The sequence below is a fragment of the Melospiza melodia genome (assembly GCF_035770615.1).
Source record: "Melospiza melodia melodia isolate bMelMel2 chromosome 17 unlocalized genomic scaffold, bMelMel2.pri SUPER_17_unloc_1, whole genome shotgun sequence".
NCBI lineage: Eukaryota > Metazoa > Chordata > Aves > Passeriformes > Passerellidae > Melospiza > Melospiza melodia.
In genome coordinates this window covers 1258331-1280327 of record NW_026948502.1, presented here as the reverse complement: position 1 = coordinate 1280327, position 21997 = coordinate 1258331, and the positions used below count along the sequence as shown (strand labels likewise).

General features: G+C 56.2%; 1 protein-coding gene across 1 annotated transcript in view; it reads left to right on the top strand.

Moving 5' to 3' along the window:
- Nucleotides 1-796: 796 nt before the first annotated feature.
- EVI5L (ecotropic viral integration site 5 like) overlaps nt 797-21997 on the top strand; it is a gene marked incomplete at its 5' end in the record, with an annotated part of 46483 nt that continues 25282 nt past the window's right edge. Inside the window, 11 exon segments of the mRNA XM_063181878.1 lie at nt 797-988; nt 5782-6006; nt 9914-9988; nt 12494-12574; nt 12576-12620; nt 13733-13800; nt 15720-15795; nt 17679-17693; nt 17695-17745; nt 17747-17770; nt 20571-20668. Coding sequence (XP_063037948.1) covers nt 797-988; nt 5782-6006; nt 9914-9988; nt 12494-12574; nt 12576-12620; nt 13733-13800; nt 15720-15795; nt 17679-17693; nt 17695-17745; nt 17747-17770; nt 20571-20668 — 950 coding nt within the window.

Sequence of the window (21997 nt, the reverse complement as noted above, 5' to 3'; positions counted from 1 at the left end):
TGCCCATTTTGTGCCCATTCTGTGCCCATTCTGTGCCCATTTTGTGCCCAGTTTTGGGTCCCTCTCTCCAGGTCAGGTTTGGGTCACTCCCACCTCCTTTGGGCACATTTTGGGTCACTTCTGAGTCAGTTTTGGGTCAGTTCTGGGTCAGTTTTGGTTCTGTTTTGGGTCCCTCCCACCTCCTCTGTGCCCATTTTGTGCCCATTTTGGGTGAGTTTTGGGCGACTCAGGTTTGGGTCACTCCCACCTCCTTTGGGCACATTTTGGGTCAATTCTGGGTCCCTTTTGGGTCATTTTTGGATCAGTTTTGGTTCTGTTTTGGGTCCCTCTCTCCAGGTCAGTTTTGTGTCACTCCCACCTGCTCTGTGCCCATTTTGTGCCCATTTTGTGCCCAGTTTAGATCCATTTTGTGCCCAGTTTGTGCCCAGTTTTGGGTCCCTCTCTCCAGGTTACATTTGGGTCACTCCCACCTCCTCTGGGCACATTTTGGGTCAGTTTTTGGTCATTTTTAATCAGTTTTGGGTCCCTCTCTCCAGGTCAGTTTTGTGTCCCTCCCACTTCCTCTGTGCCCATTCTGTGCCCATTTTGTGCCCAGTTTTGGGTCCCTCTCTCCAGGTCAGGTTTGGGTCACTCCCACCTCCTCTGGGCACATTTTGGGTCCCTTTTGGGTCATTTTTGAATCAGTTTTGGGTCCCTCTCTCCAGGTCAGTTCTGTGTCCCTCCCACCTCCTCTGTGCCCATTCTGTGCCCATTTTGTGCCCATTTTGGGTGATTTTTGCCCATTTCCTCCCTGCCCAGGCTGCTGGAGGCCGACTCCAAGTCGCTGCGCTCGGTGAACGGCTCGCGGCGCGGCAGCGGCTCCTCGCTGGTCTCCAGCTCGTCGGCCTCGTCCAACCTGAGCCACCTGGAGGAGGACACCTGGATCCTCTGGGGCCGCATCGTCAACGAGTGGGACGAGTGGAGGAAGAAGAAGGAGAAGCTGCTCAAGGTGGGATTTTGGGCTGGAATTCGCAGATTTTTTGGGGTTTTGGGGCGGGTTTGTCCAAACGCGAGGAGTTTTGGGGTGGAATTGTCCAATTCCCTGGATTTTGAGGTGAGTTTGTCCCATTCCTTGGATTTCGGGGTGGAATTGTCCAGTTTGTTGTGTTTTGGGGTGGGTTTGTCCAATTTGTTGGGTTTTGGGATGAGTTTTGGAATAGATTTGTCCAGTTTGTTGGGTTTTGGGGTGGGTTTGTCCGATTCCTTGGATTTCGGGGTGGAATTGTCCAGTTGGTTGGGTTTTGCGATGGGTTTGTCCAGTTTGTTGGGTTTTGGGGTGGGTTTGTCCACTGGGATGAGTTTTGGAATAGATTTGTCCAATTTGTTGGGGTTTGGGGTGGGTTTGTCCAATTTGTTGAGTTTTGGGGTGGGTTTGTCCAATTTGTTGTGTTTTGGGATGAGTTTTGGAATAGATTTGTCCAATTCCTTGGATTTTGGGGTGGGTTTGGCCAGTTTGTTGGGTTTTGGGGCGGGTTTGTCCAGTTTGTTGTGTTTTGGGATGAGTTTGTCCAGTTTGTTGGGTTTTGGGGTGGGTTTGTCCAGTTTGTTGGGTTTTGGGGTGGGTTTGTCCAGTTTGTTGGGTTTTGGGGTGGGTTTGTCCACTGGGATGAGTTTTGGAATAGATTTGTCCAATTTGTTGTGTTTTGGGATGAGTTTGTCCAGTTTGTTGGGTTTTGGGGCGGGTTTGTCCGACGCGAGGATTTTTGGGGTGGAATTGTCCAATTCCCTGGATTTTGAGGTGAGTTTGTCCCATTCCTTGGATTTCGGGGTGGAATTGTCCAGTTGGTTGGGTTTTGGGATGGGTTTGTCCAATTTATTGGGTTTTGGGATGAGTTTTGGATTAGATTTGTCCAGTTTGTTGGGTTTTGGGATGGGTTTGTCCAGTTTGTTCAGTTTTGGGATGGATTTCTCCAATTTGTTCAGTTTTGGGATGGATTTCTCCAATTTGTTCAGTTTTGGGATGGATTTCTCCAATTTGTTCAGTTTTGGGATGGATTTCTCCAATTTGTTCAGTTTTGGGATGGGTTTCTCCAATAATTCAGTTTTGGGGATGGATTTGTCCAATTTGTTCCATTTTGGGATTGTTTTGTTAAATTTGTTCAGTTTTGGGTTGGAATTGTCCAATTTGTTCCATTTTGGGCTGGGTGTCTCCAATTTGTTCCATTTTGGGATGGATTTCTCCAATTTGTTCAGTTTTGGGATGGAATTGCCCAATTTGTTCAGTTTTGGGATGGATTTCTCCAATTTGTTCAGTTTTGGGATGGAATTGCCCAATTTGTTCAGTTTTGGGATGGGTTTGCCCAATTTGTTCAGTTTTGGGATGGATTTCTCCAGCAGGAGGTCTCAGCTTGGATCCTGCTTGGACCACCCCACGTTCTGACCACGTTTGGGGTCACCCTGACCCCACTGTCCCACTGTCCCCACTGTCCCCATGGTCCCCACTGTCCCCATTGTCCCCATTGTCCCCATTGTCCCCATTGTCCCCACTGTCCCCACTGTCCCCACTGTCCCCACTGTCCCCACTGTCCCCACTGTCCTCATTGTGCCCATTGTCCCCACTGTCCCCATTGTCCCATTGTCCCCACTGTCCCCACTGTCCCCACTGTCCCCATTGTCCCACTGTCCCCACTGTCCTCATTGTGCCCATTGTCCCCACTGTCCCCAATGTCCCCATTACCCCATTGTCCCATTGTCCCCACTGTCCCCACTGTCCCCACTGTCCCCATTGTCCCCACTGTCCCACTGTCCCCACTGTCCCCACTGTCCCCATTGTCCCCACTGTCCCCACTGTCCCCATGGTCCCCACTGTCCCCACTGTCCCCACTGTCCCCACTGTCCCATTGTCCCCACTGTCCCCACTGTCCCCACTGTCCCACTGTCCCCATTGTCCCCACTGTCCCCACTGTCCCCACTGTCCCCACTGTCCCACTGTCCCCATTGTCCCCACTGTCCCCACTGTCCCCATTGTCCCCACTGTCCCACTGTCCCACTGTCCCAGTGTCCCACTGTCCCCATTGTCCCACTGTCCCCATTGTCCCCATTGTCCCCAATGTCCCCACTGTCCCAGTGTCCCACTGTCCCCATTGTCCCCACTGTCCCCACTGTCCCCATTGTCCCCACTGTCCCCACTGTCCCTGTTGTCCCTGTTGTCCCAGTGTCCCCACTGTCCCACTGTCCCCACTGTCCCCACTGTCCCCATTGTCCCCATTGTCCCACTGTCCCCACTGTCCCACTGTCCCACTATCCCCACTGTCCCCACTGTCCCCACTGTCCCCACTGTCCCCATTGTCCCCACTGTCCCCACTGTCCCCACTGTCCCATTGTCCCCACTGTCCCCACTATCCCCATTGTCCCCATTGTCCCCAATGTCCCCATTGTCCCATTGTCCCCACTGTCCCATTGTCCCCATTGCCCCCAATGTCCCCACTGTCCCCAGGAGCTGATAGGGAAGGGGACCCCACACCTCTTCTGTGCCATCGTGTGAGCAGCAGATCTGGGGACAATGGCTTTGGGGACAGTGAGATTGGGATCATGTTTGGGGTCAATGGGGTGACTTTGGGGTCACATTTAGGTTTTGGGGTCCCATTTAGGATCACATTTGGGGTTTGGGGTGACATTTGGGGTTTCTGTCCCTCAGGAGCTGATCCGGAAGGGGATCCCGCACCACTTCCGCGCCATCGTGTGGCAGCTGCTGTGCCCTGAGCAGCAGATCTGGGATCAATGGGATGAGTTTGGGGACACGTTTAGGGTTTGATATCACATTTAGGGTTTGATACATTATTTAGGGTCACATTTGGGGTTTTTGTGTCCCATTTAGGAGCTGATCCGGAAGGGGATCCCGCACCACTTCCGCGCCATCGTGTGGCAGCTGCTGTGCCCTGAGCAGCAGATCTGGGGTCAATGGGATGAGTTTGGGGTCAATAGGATGACTTTGGGGTCACATTTAGGGTCACATTTAGGGTTTGGGGTCACATTTAGGTTTTTGGGGTGACATTTGGGGTTTCTCTCCCTCAGGAGCTGATCCGGAAGGGGATCCCGCACCACTTCCGCGCCATCGTGTGGCAGCTGCTGTGCCCTGCGCAGCCGATCTGGGGTCAATGGGATGAGTTTGGGGTCAATGGATGAGTTTGGGGTCACATTTAGGGTTTGATACATTATTTAGGATCACATTTAGGGTTTTTCTCTCCCTCAGGAGCTGATCCGGAAGGGGATCCCGCACCATTTCCGCGCCATCGTGTGGCAGCTGCTGTGCCCTGAGCAGCAGATCTGGGGTCAATGGGATGAGTTTGGGGACAATGGATGAGTTTGGGGTCACATTTAGGGTCACATTTAGGGTTTGGGGTCACATTTAGGGTCATGTTTAGGTTTTTGGGATCACATTTGGGGTTTCTCTCCCCCAGGAGCTGATCCGGAAGGGGATCCCGCACCATTTCCACGCCATCGTGTGGCAGCTGCTGTGCCCTGAGCAGGGACAGAGGGGTTTGATGTCCCATTTAGGGTCACATTTAGGGTTTGGTGTCACATTTAGGGTCACATTTAGGGTTTGGTGTCACATTTAGGTTTTTGGGGTCACATTTGGGGTTTCTGTCCCTCAGGAGCTGATCCGGAAGGGGATCCCTCACCACTTCCGCGCCATCGTGTGGCAGCTGCTGTGCCCTGGGCAGCAGATCTGGGGTCAATGGGATGAGTTTGGGGACACGTTCAGGGTTTGATATCACATTTAGGGTTTGATATCACATTTAGGGTTTGATACATTATTTAGGGTGACATTTGGGGTTTTTGTGTCCCATTTAGGAGCTGATCCGGAAGGGGATCCCGCACCACTTCCGCGCCATCGTGTGGCAGCTGCTGTGCCCTGAGCAGCAGATCTGGGGTCAATGGGATGAGTTTGGGGTCACATTTGGGGTTTGATATCACATTTAGGGTCACATTTAGGGTTTGGGGTCACATTTAGGGTTTGATATCACATTTAGGGTGACATTTGGGGTTTTTCTCTCCCTCAGGAGCTGATCCGGGAGGGGATCCCGCACCACTTCCACGCCATCGTGTGGCAGCTGCTGTGCCCTGAGCAGGGACAGGGGGGTTTGATGTCCCATTTAGGATCATGTTTAGGGTTTGATGTCCCATTTAGGATCATGTTTAGGTTTTTGGGGTGACATTTGGGGTTTCTCTCCCTCAGGAGCTGATCCGGAAGGGGATCCCGCACCACTTCCGCGCCATCGTGTGGCAGCTGCTGTGCCCTGAGCAGCAGATCTGGGGTCAATAGGATGAGTTTGTGGTCACATTTAGGGTTTGATATCACATTTAGGATCACATTTAGGGTTTGGGGTCACATTTAGGGTTTGATATCACATTTAGGGTGACATTTGGGGTTTTTCTGTCCCTTAGGAGCTGATCCGGGAGGGGATCCCGCACCACTTCCACGCCATCGTGTGGCAGCTGCTGTGCCCTGAGCAGGGACAGGGGGGTTTGATGTCCCATTTAGGATCATGTTTAGGGTTTGATGTCCCATTTAGGATCATGTTTAGGTTTTTGGGGTGACATTTGGGGTTTCTCTCCCTCAGGAGCTGATCCGGAAGGGGATCCCGCACCACTTCCGTGCCATCGTGTGGCAGCTGCTGTGCCCTGAGCAGCAGATCTGGGGTCAATGGGATGAGTTTGGGGACACGTTTAGGGTTTGATATCACATTTAGGGTTTGATATCACATTTAGGATCACATTTAGGGTTTTTCTGTCCCTCAGGAGCTGATCCGGAAGGGGATCCCGCACCACTTCCGCGCCATCGTGTGGCAGCTGCTGTGCAGCGCGGCCTCGCTGCCGCTCAAGGCTCAGTACTCGGAGCTGCTGCGCATGAGCTCCCCCTGCGAGCGCCTGATCCGCCGCGACATCGCCCGCACCTACCCCGAGCACGAGTTCTTCAGGGGCCAGGACAGCCTGGGCCAGGAGGTGCTCTTCAACGTCATGAAGGTGACACCAGGGGGACATGGGGACATGGGGACACACCTGGGGACACCTGGGGACATGGGGACACGGATATGGGGTGGGACAGGGACAGCCTGGGCCAGGAGGTGCTCTTCAACGTCATGAAGGTGACACACCTGGGGACATGGGGACACCTGGGGACATGGGGACACATGGGGACATGGGGACACACCTGGGGACACCTGGGGACATGGATATAGGATGGCACTGGGACAGGGACAGCCTGGGCCAGGAGGTGCTCTTCAACGTCATGAAGGTGACACACCTGGGGACATGGGGACATGGGGACATTGTCAGGGGTAGGACAGGGACAGGGACAGCCTGGGCCAGGAGGTGCTCTTCAACATCATGAAGGTGACACACCTGGGGACACCTGGGGACACCTGGGGACACTGCCAGGGCTTGGGGACACCTGGGGACATGGGACACCTGGGGACATGGATCTGGGGGGGGACAGGGCCAGGAGGTGCTCTTCAACGTCATGAAGGTGACATGGGGACACCTGGGGACACCTGGGGACATGGGGACACCTGGGGACATGGGGACACGGGGACACCTGGGGACATGGATATAGGATGGCACAGGGACAGGGACAGCCTGGGCCAGGAGGTGCTCTTCAACGTCATGAAGGTGACATGGGGACACCTGGGGACATGGGGACACCTGGGGACACCTGGGGACACCTGGGGACATGGGGACACCTGGGGACATGGGGACATGGGGACATTGGGGACATGGGGACATGGATCCGGGGTGGGACAGGGACAGCCTGGGCCAGGAGGTGCTCTTCAACGTCATGAAGGTGACACACCTGGGGACACCTGGGGACACGGGGACACCTGGGGACACCTGGGGACATGGGGACACCTGGGGACATGGATCTGGGGTGGCACTGGGACAGGGATCTCTGGTGGGCCAGGAGGTGCTCTTCAACGTCATGAAGGTGACACTGGGGACACCTGGGGACATGGGGACACCTGGGGACACCTGGGGACACCTGGGGACACCTGGGGACATGGATCCGGGGTGGGACAGGGCCAGGAGGTTGGACAGGAGGGTGGCACAGAGGTGACAGTGGGGACACTGGGGACACAGGGGTGGCACACAGGTGACCCGGGTGACACAGAGGTGGCACAGAGGTGACACTGGGGACACTGGGGTGGCACAGAGGTGACACAGAGGTGGCACTGAGGTGACACTGGTGACACTGGGGTGGCACAGGGGTGACACAGGGGTGGCACAGGTGACACACAGGTGGCACAGATGGGGCACAGGGGTGGCACAGGGGTGGCACACAGGTGACACTGGTGACACAGGTGACACAGGGGTGACACGGGTGGCACAGGTGACACAGAGGTGGCACACAGGTGACCCTGGTGACACACAGGTGGCACAGAGGTGGCACAGGGGTGACACACAGGTGGCACAGGGGTGGCAGACAGGTGACACAGGTGGCACACAGGGGTGGCACAGAGGTGACACTGGGGACACTGGTGACACAGAGGTGACACAGGGGTGGCACAGGGGTGGCACAGGTGACACACAGGGGTGACACACAGGTGACACACAGGGGTGGCACAGAGGTGACACTGGGGACACTGGTGACACAGAGGTGACACAGGGGTGGCACAGGGGTGGCACAGGGGTGACGCAGGTGACACACAGGGGTGGCACAGGTGACACACAGGTAGCACAGGTGGCACAGGGGTGGCACAGGTGACACACAGGTAGCACAGGTGGCACAGGGGTGGTACACAGGTGACACTGGTGACACAGGTGGCACAGGGGTGGCACAGGGGTGGCACAGGTGGCACACAGGTGACACAGGGGTGGCATAGGGGTGACACCTAGGTGACACACAGGGGTGGCCCGGGGGTGGCCCAGAGGTGACACTGGTGACATGGGTGGCACAGAGGTGACGCAGAGGTGGCACTGAGGTGACACGGGTGGCACAGAGGTGGCACACGGGTGACACACAGGTGGCACACGGGTTGGCACACACAGGGGTGTCCCAGGGGTGGCACACAGGTGACACAGGTGACACACAGGGGTGGCACACAGGGGTGGCCCGGGGGTGGCACAGGTGACACACACAGGTGACACACAGTGACACACAGGTGACACACAGTGACACACACAGGTGACACACAGGTGGCACACGGGTGGCACACACAGGGGTGGCCCGGGGGTGGCACAGGTGACACACAGGTGACACACACAGGTGACACACACAGGTGACACACAGGTGGCACACACAGGGGTGGCACAGGGGTGACACAGGTGACACACAGGTGACACACACAGGTGGCACAGGCGTGGCACACGGGTGGCACACACAGGGGTGGCCCGGGGGTGGCACAGGTGACACACACAGGTGACACACAGTGACACACAGGTGACACACAGTGACACACACAGGTGACACACAGGTGGCACACGGGTGGCACACACAGGGGTGGCCCGGGGGTGGCACAGGTGACACACAGGTGACACACAGGTGACACACACAGGTGACACACACAGGTGGCACACGGGTGGCACACACAGGGGTGGCACAGGGGTGGCCCGGGGGTGGCACAGGTGACACACACAGGTGGCACAGGCGTGGCACACGGGTGGCACACACAGGGGTGGCACACAGGTGACACACACATGTGACACACAGGTGACACACACAGGTGACACACACAGGTGACACACACAGGTGGCACACAGGTGACACACACATGTGACACACAGGTGACACACACAGGTGACACACAGGTGGCACACGGGTGACACACACAGGTGACACACAGGTGGCACACGGCTGGCACACACAGGGGTGGCACACACAGGGGTGGCACACAGGTGACACAGGTGACACAGGTGGCACAGGGGTGGCACACACAGGTGGCACACACAGGTGGCACAGGCGTGGCACACAGCTGGCACACACAGGGGTGGCACAGGGGTGACCCAGGTGACACACACAGGTGACACACACAGGTGGCACACGGCTGGCACACACAGGGGTGGCACAGGGGTGGCACACACAGGTGACACACACAGGTGGCACACAGGTGACACACACATGTGACACACAGGTGACACACACAGGTGGCACACGGCTGGCACACACAGGGGTGGCACAGGGGTGACACAGGTGACACACACAGGTGGCACACGGGTGACACACACAGGGGTGGCCCGGGGGTGGCACAGGTGACACACACAGGTGACACACACAGGTGGCACACGGGTGGCACACACAGGGGTGGCCCGGGGGTGACACATGTGACACACATGTGACACACAGGTGACACACACAGGTGGCACACGGCTGGCACACACAGGGGTGGCACAGGGGTGGCACAGGTGACACACACAGGTGACACACACAGGTGACACACAGTGACACACACAGGTGACACACACAGGTGGCACACGGCTGGCACACACACGGGTGGCACAGGGGTGACACATGTGACACACACAGGTGGCACACGGGTGGCACACACAGGGGTGGCCCGGGGGTGGCACAGGTGACACACACAGGTGACACACACAGGTGGCACACGGGTGGCACACACAGGGGTGGCACAGGGGTGGCACACACAGGTGACACACACAGGTGGCACACGGGTGGCACACACAGGGGTGGCACACAGGTGACACACACAGGGGTGGCACACGGGTGGCACACACAGGGGTGGCACAGGGGTGACCCAGGTGACACACACAGGTGACACACACAGGTGGCACACGGCTGGCACACACAGGGGTGGCACAGGGGTGACCCAGGTGGCACACGGCTGACACACACAGGTGACACACACAGGTGACACACACGGCTGGCACACACAGGGGTGGCACACACAGGGGTGACCCAGCGTGTGCCCGTCCGTTCCAGGCCTACTCCCTGGTGGATCGGGAGGTCGGCTACTGCCAGGGCAGCGCCTTCATCGTGGGCCTGCTGCTCATGCAGGTGGGCACCGCGGGCACCGGGCGGGCACCGCGGGCACCGCAGGCTTCGGGGGGCATCCGGGCTTCTGGGAATTCTGGGAATTCTGGGGTTTTCTGGGAATTCTGGGGTTTATTTGGGAATTCTGGGGTTTATTTGGGAATTCTGGGGGGTTTTTTCCTTGGAATTTCTGGGGTTTTTTGGGAATTCTGGGGTTTTCTGGGAATTCTGGGGTTTTCTGGGAATTCTGGGGTTTTTTTGGGAATTCTGGGGGGTTTTTTTTCTGGGAATTTCTGGGGGTTTTGTGGGAATTCTGGGGTTTCTGGGAATTCTGGGGGTTTTTTGGGAATTCTGGGGTTTTTTTGGGAATTCCAGGGGGTTTTTTTCTGGGAATTTCTGGGGGTTTTGTGGGAATTCTGGGGTTTCTGGGAATTCTGGGGTTTTCTGGGAATTCTGGGGTTTTTTTTGGGAATTCTGGGGTTTTTTTTTTTCTGGGAATTTCTGGGGGTTTTGTGGGAATTCTGATTTTTTTTTTCTCTGGGAATTTCTGGGGGTTATTTTGGAATTTCTGGGGTTTTATTCTGGGAATTCTGGGGAGGGGTTTTCTGGGAATTTCTGTGTTTTTTTGGGGAATTCTGGATTTTTTTTCCTGGGAATTTCTGGGGGTTTTTTTCTGGACATTTCTGGCGTTTTTTGGGAATTCTGGTTTTTTTTTTGTTTGTTTTGTTTTGTTTTGTTTTGTTTTGTTTTGTTGTTTTGGTGGTTTCTTTTTTTTTCCTTTTTTTTTTTTTTTTTCCCTGGGAATTTCTGGGTTTTTTTTTTGGAATTTCTGAGGTTTTTTGGGAATTCTGGGGGGTTTTTTGTGTTTTTTTTTTTGTTTTGTTTTTTGTTTTTTTTTGGTTTTTTTTCCTGGGAATTTCTGGGGCTTTTGTGGGAATTTGTGGGGCTTTTCTGGGAATCTCAGAATTCTGGGAAATTCAGAATTCCCTAAAACTTCTGGGAATTTCAGAGGTTTGATGGGAATTCCCGGGTTTTTTTGTGGGAATCTCCCGCAGATGCCGGAGGAGGAGGCGTTCAGCGTTTGGTGGGAATTCTGAGGCTTTGATGGGAATCTTGGGGATTTTACTGGAAATTCCGGGGATTTTGCTGGGAATTTCGGGGTTTTTGCTGGAATTTCGGGGTTTTTGCTGGGAATTCCAGGGATTCTGCTGGGAATTCCCGGTTTTTGTGGGAATCTCCCGCAGATGCCGGAGGAGGAGGCGTTCAGCCTTTGATGGGAATTCTGAGGTTTTGCTGGGAATCTTGGGGATTTTGGGGTTTTTGCTGGGGATTTCGGGGATTTTGCTGGGAATTCCAGGGATTCTGGTGGGAATTCCAGGGATTCCGATGAGAGTTCCCGGTTTGTTTTGGGAATCTCCCGCAGATGCCGGAGGAGGAGGCGTTCAGCCTTTCATGGGAATTCTGAGTTTTTGATGGGAATTTCGGGGTTTTTTCTGGGAATTTCTGGGATTTTGATGGAAATTTCGAGGTTTTTGCTGGGGAATTCCGGGGATTCTGCTGGGAATTCCTGGTTTTTGTGGGAATCTCCCGCAGATGCCGGAGGAGGAGGCGTTCAGCCTTTGATAGGAATTCTGAGGTTTTGCTGGGAATCTTGTGGATTTTGCTGGGAATTTCGGGGATTTTGCTGGGAATTCCAGGGATTCTGGTGGGAATTCCCGGTTTGTTTTGGGAATCTCCCGCAGATGCCGGAGGAGGAGGCGTTCAGCCTTTCATGGGAATTCTGAGGTTTTGATGGGAATTTCGGGGTTTTTTCTGGGAATTTCTGGGATTTTGATGGAAATTCCGTGGTTTTTTGCTGGGAATTTCGGGATTTTTGCTGGAATTCCAGGGATTCTGCTGGAATTCCGGGGATTTTGCTGGGAATTTCGGGGTTTTTGCTGGGAATTCCAGGGATTCTGATGGAAATTTCCGGTTTTTTTTGGGAATCTCCCCGCAGATGCCGGAGGAGGAGGCGTTCAGGGTTTGATGGGAATTCTGAGGTTTTGATGGGAATTTTGTGGTTTTTTGCTGGGAATTCCAGGATTCTGCTGGAATTCCAGGGATTCTGCTGGAATTCCAGGGATTCTGCTGGGAATTCCAGGGATTCTGATGGAATTCCAGGGTTTTTGTGGGAATCTCCCGCAGATGCCGGAGGAGGAGGCGCTCAGCCTTTGATGGGAATTCTGAGGTTTTGCTGGGGAATCTTGGGATTTTGATGGAAATTTTGGGTTTTGCTGGGAATTCCAGGGATTCCGATGGGAATTCCCGGTTTTTGTGGGAATCTCCCGCAGATGCCGGAGGAGGAGGCGTTCAGCCTTTGATGGGAATTCTGAGGTTTTGCTGGGAATCTTGTGGATTTTGCTGGAATTTTGGGGTTTTTGCTGGGATTTTGCTGGATTTCGGGGTTTTTGCTGGGAATTCCAGGATTCTGCTGGGAATTCCAGGGATTCCGGTGGGAATTCCCGGTTGTTTTTGGGAATGCCGCTGCAGATGCCGGAGGAGGAGGCGTTCAGCGTGTTCGTGCGCCTGATGCAGGAGTACCGGCTGCGAGAGCTCTTCAAGCCCAGCATGGGCCGAGCTGGGGCTCTGCATCTACCAGTTCGAGTTCCTGCTGCAGGTGCCACGCACGGGGACGGCCAGGGGACAGAGGGGACAGCCAGGGGACAGCCAGGGGACAGCCAGGGGACAGCCAGGGGACAGCCAGGGGGACAGCCAGGGACAGGGACAGAGGGGACGGCCAGGGGACAGCCAGGGGACAGCCAGGGGACAGCCAGGGGACAGCCAGGGGACAGGGACAGAGGGGACAGGGACAGAGGGGACAGCCAGGGGACAGCCAGGGGGACAGAGGGGACAGGGACAGAGGGGACGGCCAGGGGACAGAGGGGACAGAGAGGGACAGGGACAGAGGGGACGGCCAGGGGACAGCCAGGGGACAGAGGGGACAGAGGGGGACGGCCAGGGGACAGGGACAGAGGGCACAGGGATGGGGGACAGGGACAGGGATGGGGACAGGGATGGGGATGGGGACAGAGGGGACAGGGATGGGGACAGAGACAGCAAGGGGGACAGGGATGGGGATGGGGACAGGGACAGGACAGAGGGACAAGGATGGGGACAGAGACAGGGACGGGGATGGGGACAGGGGACAGGGGACAGCGGACAGGGGCAGGGACAGCAAGGGGGACAGGGATGGGGACAGGGATGGGGATGGGCACAGAGGGCACAGGGATGGGGACAGAGGGGACAGACGGGACAGGTGACAGAGGGGGACAGGACGATGGGGATGGGAACAGCAAGGGGACAGAGGGGACAGGGACAGGGATGGGGACAGGGATGGCGACGGGGAGGCGACAGCAAGGGGACAGGATGGGGACAGAGGGGATGGGGATGGGGACAGAGATGGGGACAGGGACAGTGGACAGGGATGGGGATGGGGGACAGAGGGGACAAGGATGGGGACAGGGAGGGGACAGGGACAGACCCCAAATTCCCACTTTTTGTCCCCATGTCCAGATCCCAAATTCCCATTTTTGTCCAACCATGAATTCCCGTTGTTCTCTGACCCCAAACCCCCGTTTTTCTCCCCAAACCCCCATTTTCCCTGTACCCAAACCCCCATTTTTCCCCCCAAACCCCATTTTCCCCCAAACCCCCATTTCTCCCCCAAACCCCCATTTTTCCCCCCCAATCCCCATTTTCCCCCCAAACCCCTCCGTTGTCCATCCCCAGGAGCAGCTGCCGGAGCTGAACGTGCATTTCCGCTCGCAGAGCTTCCTCACCTCCATGTACGCCTCGTCCTGGTTCCTCACGCTCTTCCTCACCACCTTCCCTGCCCGTGGCCCACGCGCGTCTTCGACATCTTCATGTACGAGGTAGCCCCAAATCCGACCCAAAACTGGCCCAAAATTGGGGATCCGGGGCCAAAAATCCCAAAAAAATTGATTTGGTTTGACCAAGTCCCTCAAGAATGGGTTTGGGGTGAATCAAACTCCTCGGGAACGGATTTGGGGTGGATCAGATCCCTCAAAAATGGGTTTGGGTTTCACCAAACCTTCAAAAATGGGTTTGGGTTTCATCAAATCCTTCAAAAATGGGTTTGGGGTTGATCAAATCACTTAAAAATTAATTTGGGTTTGACCAAATCCCTCAAGAATGGGTTTGGGGTGGATCAAATCCTGATAAACGGGTTTGGTTTGGCCAAATCTCTCAAGACTGGGTTTGGGTTTGAGTAAATCGCTCAAAAGTGGGTTGGGTTTGACCAAGTCCCTCAAGAACGGTTTGGGTTTGATGATGTCCCTCAAAAACGAGTTTGAGGTGGATCAAATCCCCTCAAAAATTGGGTTTGGGGTGGATCAAAGTGCAGAAAAATGGGTTTGGTTTGACCAAATCAGTAAAAAATGGACTTGGTTTGATGATGTCCCTCAAGAATGGGTTTGAGGTGGATCAAACTCCTCAAAAATGGGTTTGGGTTTCACCAAATCCTTCAAAAATGGGTTTGTGGTTTGACCAAACTCCTCAAGAATGGGTTTGGGGGTGCATCAAACTCCTCAAAAATGGGTTTGGGTTTCACCAAATCCTTCAAAAATGGGTTTGGGTTGATCAAATCACTCAAAAATTAATTTGGGTTTGACCAAATCCCTCAGGAATGAGTTTGGGGTGGATCAAATGCTTCAAAACTGGGTTTGGGGTAGATCAAAGTCCAGAAAAATGGGTTTGGGTTCGACCGAATCCCTCAAAAATGGATTTGGTTTTGATGAGGTCCCTCAAGAATGGGTTTGGGTTGCATCAAACCCCTCAAAAATGGGTTTGGGTTTCACCAAATCCTTCAAAAATGGGTTTGGGTTGATCAAATCACTCAAAAATTAATTTGGGTTTGACCAAATCCCTCAGGAATGGGTTTGGGGTGGATCAAATCCCTGATAACGGGTTTGGTTTGACCAAATCCCTCAAAAATGGGTTTGGGTTTGAGTAAATCGCTAAAAAGTGGGTTGGGTTTGACCAAGTCCCTCAAGAACGGGTTGGTTTGATGAAGTCCCTCAAAAACGAGTTTGAGGTGGATCAAATCCCTCAAAAATGGGTTTGGGGTGGATCAAAGTGCAGAAAAATGGTTTGGTTTGACCAAATCAGTAAAAAATGGACTTGGTTTGATGATGTCTCTCAAGAGTTGGTTTGGGGTGGATCAAACTCCTCAAAACGAGTCTGGGGTGGATCAGGTTGTTCAAAAATGGTTTGGCTTTGACCAAGTCCCTCAAGAATGGGTTTGGATTGGATCAAACTCCTCAAAAATGAGTTTGGTTTGACCAAATCCTTCAAAAATGGTTTGGGTTTGATGATGTCCCTCAAGAATGAGTTTGGGGTGGATCAAATCCCTCAAAAATGGGTTTGGGTTTGATCAAATCACTCAAAAATTGGAGGTGGAACCAAATCCCTCAGAAAATGGTTTTGGGGGTGGAACAAGTCCCTCAAGAATGGGTTTGGTTTCATGATGTCCCTCAAGAATGGGTTTGGGGTGGATCAAACCTCTCAAAAATGGGTTTGGGTTTCACCAAATCCTTCAAAAATGGGTTTGGGGTTGATCAAATCTCTCAAAAATTAATTTGGGTTTTGACCAAATCCTCAAGAACGGGTTTGAGGTGGAACAAACTCCTCAAAAACGGGTTGGGTTTGGCCAAATCCCTCAGAACTTGGGGTGGAACCAAACCCCTCAGGATCTGGGCTGGTTCCTCACGCTCTTCCTCACCACCTTCCCCCTGCCCGTGGCCACGCGCGTCTGCGACATCTTCATGTACGAGGTAGCCCCAAATCCGACCCAAAACTGGGGCTGGGGGGAAAAATCCCAAAAAAAATTGGTTTTGGGGTGGACCAAAGTCCAGAAAAATGGTTTGGTTTGAGCAAATCGTTCAAAAATGGGATTGGGTTTCACCAAGTCCCTCAAGAATGGGTTTGGTTTGATGAGGTCCCTCAAGAATGGGTTTGAGGTGGATCAAACTCTTCAAAAATGGGTTTGGGTTTGATCAAATCACTCAAAAATGGGTTTGGTTTTGATGAAGTCCCTCAGAAATGAGTTTTGGGATGGATCAAATTCTTCAAAATCGAGTTTGGTTTGACCAAAATCCCTCAAGAATGAGTTTGGGGTGGATCAAACTCCTCAAAAATGGGTTTGAGTTTCACCAAATCCCTCAAAAATGGATTTGGTTTGATGAGGTCCTCAAGAATGGGTTTGGGGTGGATCAAAGTCCAGAAAAGTGGGTTTGGGTTTGGCCAAATCCTTCAGAAATGGGTTTGGGTTTGACCAAATCCCTCAGAAATGGTTTGGGTTTGACCAGGTCCCTCAGAAATGGGTTTGGGGTGGATCAAATCCCCCAAAATGGGCTCTGGGGTGGCCCTGGTGACCCAGACATGACCCAGGGTGGCCCCGAGGTGACCATGGTGGCCCCGTGGTGTCCCCGGTGGCCATTGCTGACCGTCTGGCCGTGTTTGGTGGCAGGGGTGGGGTGGCCGTGGTGGCCCCAAGGTGACCATGGTGGCCCTGTGGTGTCCGTGGTGGCCCCGTGGTGTCCATGGTGGGCCCTGAGGTGACCATGGTGGCCCCAAGGTGACCATGGTGGCCACGCCAACCATCTGGCCGTGTTGGTGGCAGGGGATGGGGTGACCATGGTGGCCTCGAGGTGACCACGGTGGTCCCGTGGTGTCCCCGGTGGCCACGCTGACCGTGTGGCCGTGGTGGTGGCAGGGGATGGGGTGGCCGTGGTGGCCCCAAGGTGACCGTGGTGGCCCCGTGGTGTCCCCGGTGGCCCCGTGGTGTCCCCGGTGGCCACGCTGACCGTGTGGCCGTGTCGATGGCAGGGATGGGGTGACCATGGTGGCCCCGTGGTGACCATGGTGGCCCCAAGGTGTCCCCGGTGGCCACGCTGACCGTGTGGCCGTGTTGGTGGCAGGGGATGGGGTGACCATGGTGGCCCCGTGGTGACCATGGTGGCCCCAAGGTGTCCCCCGGTGGCCACGCTGACCGTGTGGCCGTGTTGGTGGCAGGGATGGGGTGACCATGGTGGCCCCGTGGTGACCATGGTGGCCCCAAGGTGTCCCCGGTGGCCACGCTGACCGTGTGGCCGTGTTTGGTGGCAGGGATGGGGTGACCATGGTGGCCCTGAGGTGACCACGGTGGCCCCGTGGTGTCCCCGGTGGCCACGCTGACCGTCTGGCCGTGTTGGTGGCAGGGGTGGGGTGGCCGTGGTGGCACCAAGGTGACCATGGTGCCCTGTGGTGTCCGTGGTGGCCCCAAGGTGACCATGGTGGCCCTGTGGTGTCCATGGTGACCCCAAGGTGACCCTGGTGGTCCCGAGGTGACCATGGTGGCCCCAAGGTGACCATGGTGGCCACGCCGACCATCTGGCCGTGTTGGTGGCAGGGATGGGGTGACCATGGTGGCCCTGAGGTGACCACGGTGGCCCCAAGGTGACCATGGTGGCCCCGTGGTGTCTCCGCTGGCCCCGTGGTGACCACGGTTGGCCCCGTGGTGTCCCCGGTGGCCACGCTGACCCGTGTGGCCGTGTCGGTGGCAGGGATGGGGGTGACCATGGTGGCCCCGAGGTGACCATGGTGGCCCCGTGGTGTCCCCGGTGGCCCCGTGGTGTCCACGGGTGCCACGCTGACCGTGTGGCCGTGTCGGTGGCAGGGTCTGGAGATCGTGTTTCCGCGTGGGGATGGCGCTGCTGCAGTTCAACCAGGCCGAGCTGGTGCAGTCTGGACATGGAGGGCATGTCCCAGGTACCCACCCCACCCGCGGGGGCCTTGGGGGGCTTGGGGGTGGGGTGGGCTTGGGCAGTGGGGGGGGGGTTGGGTGTGGGTTGGTCAGTGGGGTGGGTTTGGGGTGGCTTTGGGGTTGGTCAGTGGGGTGGGCTTGGTCAGTGGGGTGGCCTTGGGGTGGGGTTGGTCAGTGGGGTGGGGTTGGTCAGTGGGGTTGGGGTTGGTCAGTGGGGTGGCCTTGGGGTGGGGTTGGTCAATGGGGTGGGGTTGGTCAGTGGGGTTGGGGTTGGTCAGTGGGGTGGGTTTGGGGTGGGGTTGGTCAGTGGGGGTGGGTTTGGGTAATAGGGTGGGCTTGGTCAGTGGGTGGGGTTGGGGTGGGGTGGGTTGGTCAATGGGGGTGGGGTTTGGTCAGTGGGGGTTGGGGTTGGTCAGTGGAGTGGCCTTGGGGTGGGTTTGGTCAATGGAGTGGGGTTGGGGTGGGGTTGGGGCAATGGGGTGGGCTTGGGGTGGGTATTGGGCAATGGGGTGGGGGTTGGGGTGGGGTTTGGGGCAATGGGGTGGGTTTCGGGTGGGTTTGGTCATGGGGTGGGGTTGGGGTGGCTTTGGGCTTGGGCAGTGGGGTGGCCTTGGGGTGGGTTTGGGGTGGACTTGGTCAATGGGGTGGGCTTGGGTGTGGGTTTGGGTTTGGTCAGTGGGGGTGGCCTTGGGGTGAGGTTGGTCAGTGGGGTGGGCTTGGGGTGGGCTTGGTCAGTGGGGTGACCATAGAGTGGGGTTGGTCAGTGGGGTGGGCTTGGGGTGGGTTTGGGGGTGGGGTTGGGATGGGGTTTGGGGTGGTGTTGGTCAGTGGGGTGGGGTTGGTCAGTGGGGTGACCATAGAGTGGGGTTGGTCAGTGGGGGTGACCATAGAGTGGGGTTGGTCAGTGGGGTGGGTTTGGGGGTGGGGTTGGTCAGTGGGGTGGGGTTGGTCAGTGGGGTGACCATGGGGTGGGGTTGGTCAGTGGGGGTGGGGTTGGTCAGTGGGGTGGGGTTTGGTCAGTGGGGTGACCATGGGGTGGGGTTGGTCAATGAAATGGGGTTTGGTCAGTGGATGGGTTTGGGGTGGGTTTGGTCAGTGGGGTGGGTTGGGGTGGCCTTAAGGTGGGTTTGGGGTGTGCTTGGTCAGTGGGGTGACCATGGGGTGGGGTTGCTCAGTGGAGTGGGTTTGGTCAATGGGGTGGGGTTGGGATGGGTTTGGGATGGGTTTGATCAATGGGGTGGGGTTGGTCAGGGGGTGGCTTTGGTCCCTGGGGTGGCCTTGGGGTGGATTTGGTCAATGGGGTGGGGTTGGTCAGTGGGGTGGGGTTGGGGCATTGGGGTGGGTTTGGGGTGGGGTTGGTCAGTGGGGTGGGGTGTGGGTAATAGGGTGGGGGTTGGGTCAGTGGGGTGGGGGTTGGGGTCGGCTTGGTCAGTGGGGTGGGGTTTGGTCAATGGGATGGGGTTGGTCAGTGGGGTGGTGGTTGGGGTGGCCTTAAGGTGGGTTTGGGGGTGGGCTTGGTCAGTGGGGTGACCATGGGGTGGGGTTGGATGGGTTTGGGATGGGGTTGGTCAATGGGATGGGGTTGGGTCAATGGGGTGGGTTTGGTCAGTGGGGTGGCCTTGGGGTGGGTTTGGGTTTGGTCAGTGGGGGTGGGGTTGGGGTTAGGTGGGATGGGTTTGGGGTAGGGTTGGTCAATAGGGTGGGTCTGGTCAGTGGGGTGGGTTTGATCAATGGGGTGGGGTTGGTCAGTGGGGTGGGGTTGGGGTGGATTTGGGGTGGGTTTGGGGTGGGTTTGGTCAGTGGGATTGCTTTGGGATGGATTTGGTGGGTGGGTTTGGTCAATGGGGTGGGTTTGGGGATGGATTTGGGGGTGGGATTGGGTCAATGGATGGGATTGGGAATGGATTTGGGGTGGGATTGGTCAGTGGGATTGGTTTGGGGATGGATTTGGTCAGTGGGTGGATTTGGTCAATGGATGGAATTTGGGGTGGATTTGGGGTGGGTTTGGTCAAGTGGGATGGGATTGGGAATGGATTTGGGGTGGGTTTGGGGTGGGTTTGGTCAAGGATGGATTTGAGGGGATGGATTTGGGGGTGGGTTTGGTCAGTGGGATGGGTTTGGGATGGATTTGGGGTGGGTTTGGTCAGTGGGATGGGTTTCAGAGTGGGTTTGGGATGGACTTTATGGTGGGGCTGCTCAGTAGGGTGGGTTTGGGTGGGTTTGGTCAATGGGATGGATTTGGGGGTGGGTTTTGGTCAGTGGGATGGGATTGGGAATGGATTTTGGGGTGGGTTTGGGGTGGGTTTGGTCAATGGGATGGGTTTGTGGATGGATTTGTGGGTTGGGATTGGTCAATGTGGTGGGATTGGTCAATGGATGGGTTTGGGATGGATTTGGGGTGGGTTTGGTCAATGGGATGGGATTTTGGGTGGGTTTGGTCAGTGGGGTGGATTTGGGGTGGATTTGGGGTGGGTTTGATCAATGGGATTGGTTTGGGATGGATTTGGGGTGGGGTTGGTCAATGGATGGAATTTGGGGTGGGATTTGGGGTGGGTTTGGGGTGGGTTTGGGGTGGGTTTGGTCATTGGGTGGGATTTGGGGTGGGTTTGGCCAACAGGATGGGTTCATCCCCATTTTGCCCTGGTTTTTCTCTGTTTTCTGCCATTTTTTCCCCTATTTTGTGCCATTTTCCCCCATTTTTGGTCTGAATTGTCCCCGATTTGTTCTGAACTCCCCATTTTGGGGTGAATTGTCCCCATTTTGGGGTTAACTGCCCTGATGTCGGGGTGCCCCGTTCCCCCGCAGTACTTCCAGAAGGTGATCCCTCACCAGTTCGACTCGTGCCCCGACAAGCTGATCCTGCGCGCCTGCCAGGTCAAGTACAACCCCCGCAAGATGAAGAGGTCAGGGCACCTCTGTCCCTCTGTCCCTCTGTCCCTCTGTCCCTCTGTCCTCTGTCCCTGTGTCCCTGTGTCCCTCTGTCCCTCTGTCCCTCTGTCCCTGTGTCCCTGTCCTTCTGTCCCCTCTGTCCCTGTGTCCCTCTGTCCCTCTGTCCCTCTGTCCCTCTGTCCCTCTGTCCCTGTGTCCCTCTGGTCCTTCTGTCCCCTCTGTCCTTGTGTCTCCCCTCTGTCCCTCTGTCCCTGTGTCCCCTCTGTCCCTCTGTCTCTGTGTCCTTCTGTCCCCCCTGTCCCTGTGTCTCTGTGTCCCTGTCCCCTGTTCCTATCCCCTGTCCCTGTCCTTGTGTCCCTTTCCCATCCCTGTCCCCTTTGTCCTCTCTGTCCCTGTGTCCCCATCCCTGTCCCTGTCCCCTCTGTCCCTTTCCCATCCGTGTCCTTGTCCCCACTCTGTCCCCATCCCTGTCCTTTGTCCCCATCCCTGTCCCCAGCTGTCCCCTGTCCCTCTGTCCCTGTCCCTTTCCCATCCCCATCCCCATCCCTGTCCCTGTCCCCATCCTTGTCCCTGTTCCATGTCCCCCGTCCCATCCCTGTCGCTGTCCCCTCCCTGTCCCTGTCCCTGTCCCCTGTCCCTGTCCTGTCCCTGTCCCTCTCCCCTGGTCCCTTTGTCCCTTTCCCTGTTCCCGTCTCCTCTGTCCTTGTCCTCTCCATCCCTGTCCCATCCCTGTCCCTGTCCCTGTGTCCCTTTCCCATCCCTGTCCCTGTCCCCTGTCCCTGTCTCTGTTCCTGTGTCCCTTTCCCATCCTGTCCCTTTCCCCAACCTCTCCCTGTCCCCATCCCTGTCCCCCCCTGTCCCTGTGTCCCTGTGTCCATGTCCCCACCCTGTCCCTGTCCCTGTCCCTGTCCCTGTCCCCTGTCCCTGTCCCTGTCCCTGTGTCCCTTTCCCATCCCTGTCCCTTTTCCCATCCCTCTCGCTGGTCCCCATCCCTGTCCCCCCTGTCCCTGTGTCCCTGTCCATGTCCCCCACCCTGTCCCTGTGCCTGTCCCTGCTGTCCCTGCCCTGTCCCCATGTTGTCCCCTCTGTCCCTGTGTCCCCTCGTCCCTGTCCCCAGCTGTCCCTGTCCCTGTGTCCCTGTGTCCATGTCCCCACCCTGTCCCTTTCCCGTCCCTGTCCCCGTCCCCATCGCTGTCCCGTGTCCCTGTGTCCCTGTCCCTTTCCCATCCCTGTCCCCATTGCTGTCCCCTGTGTCCCTGTGTCCCTGTCCTCTGTCTCCAGCTGTCCCCTGTCCCCATCCCTTTATCCCTGTCCCCATCCCTGTCCCCTGTCCCTGTGTCCCT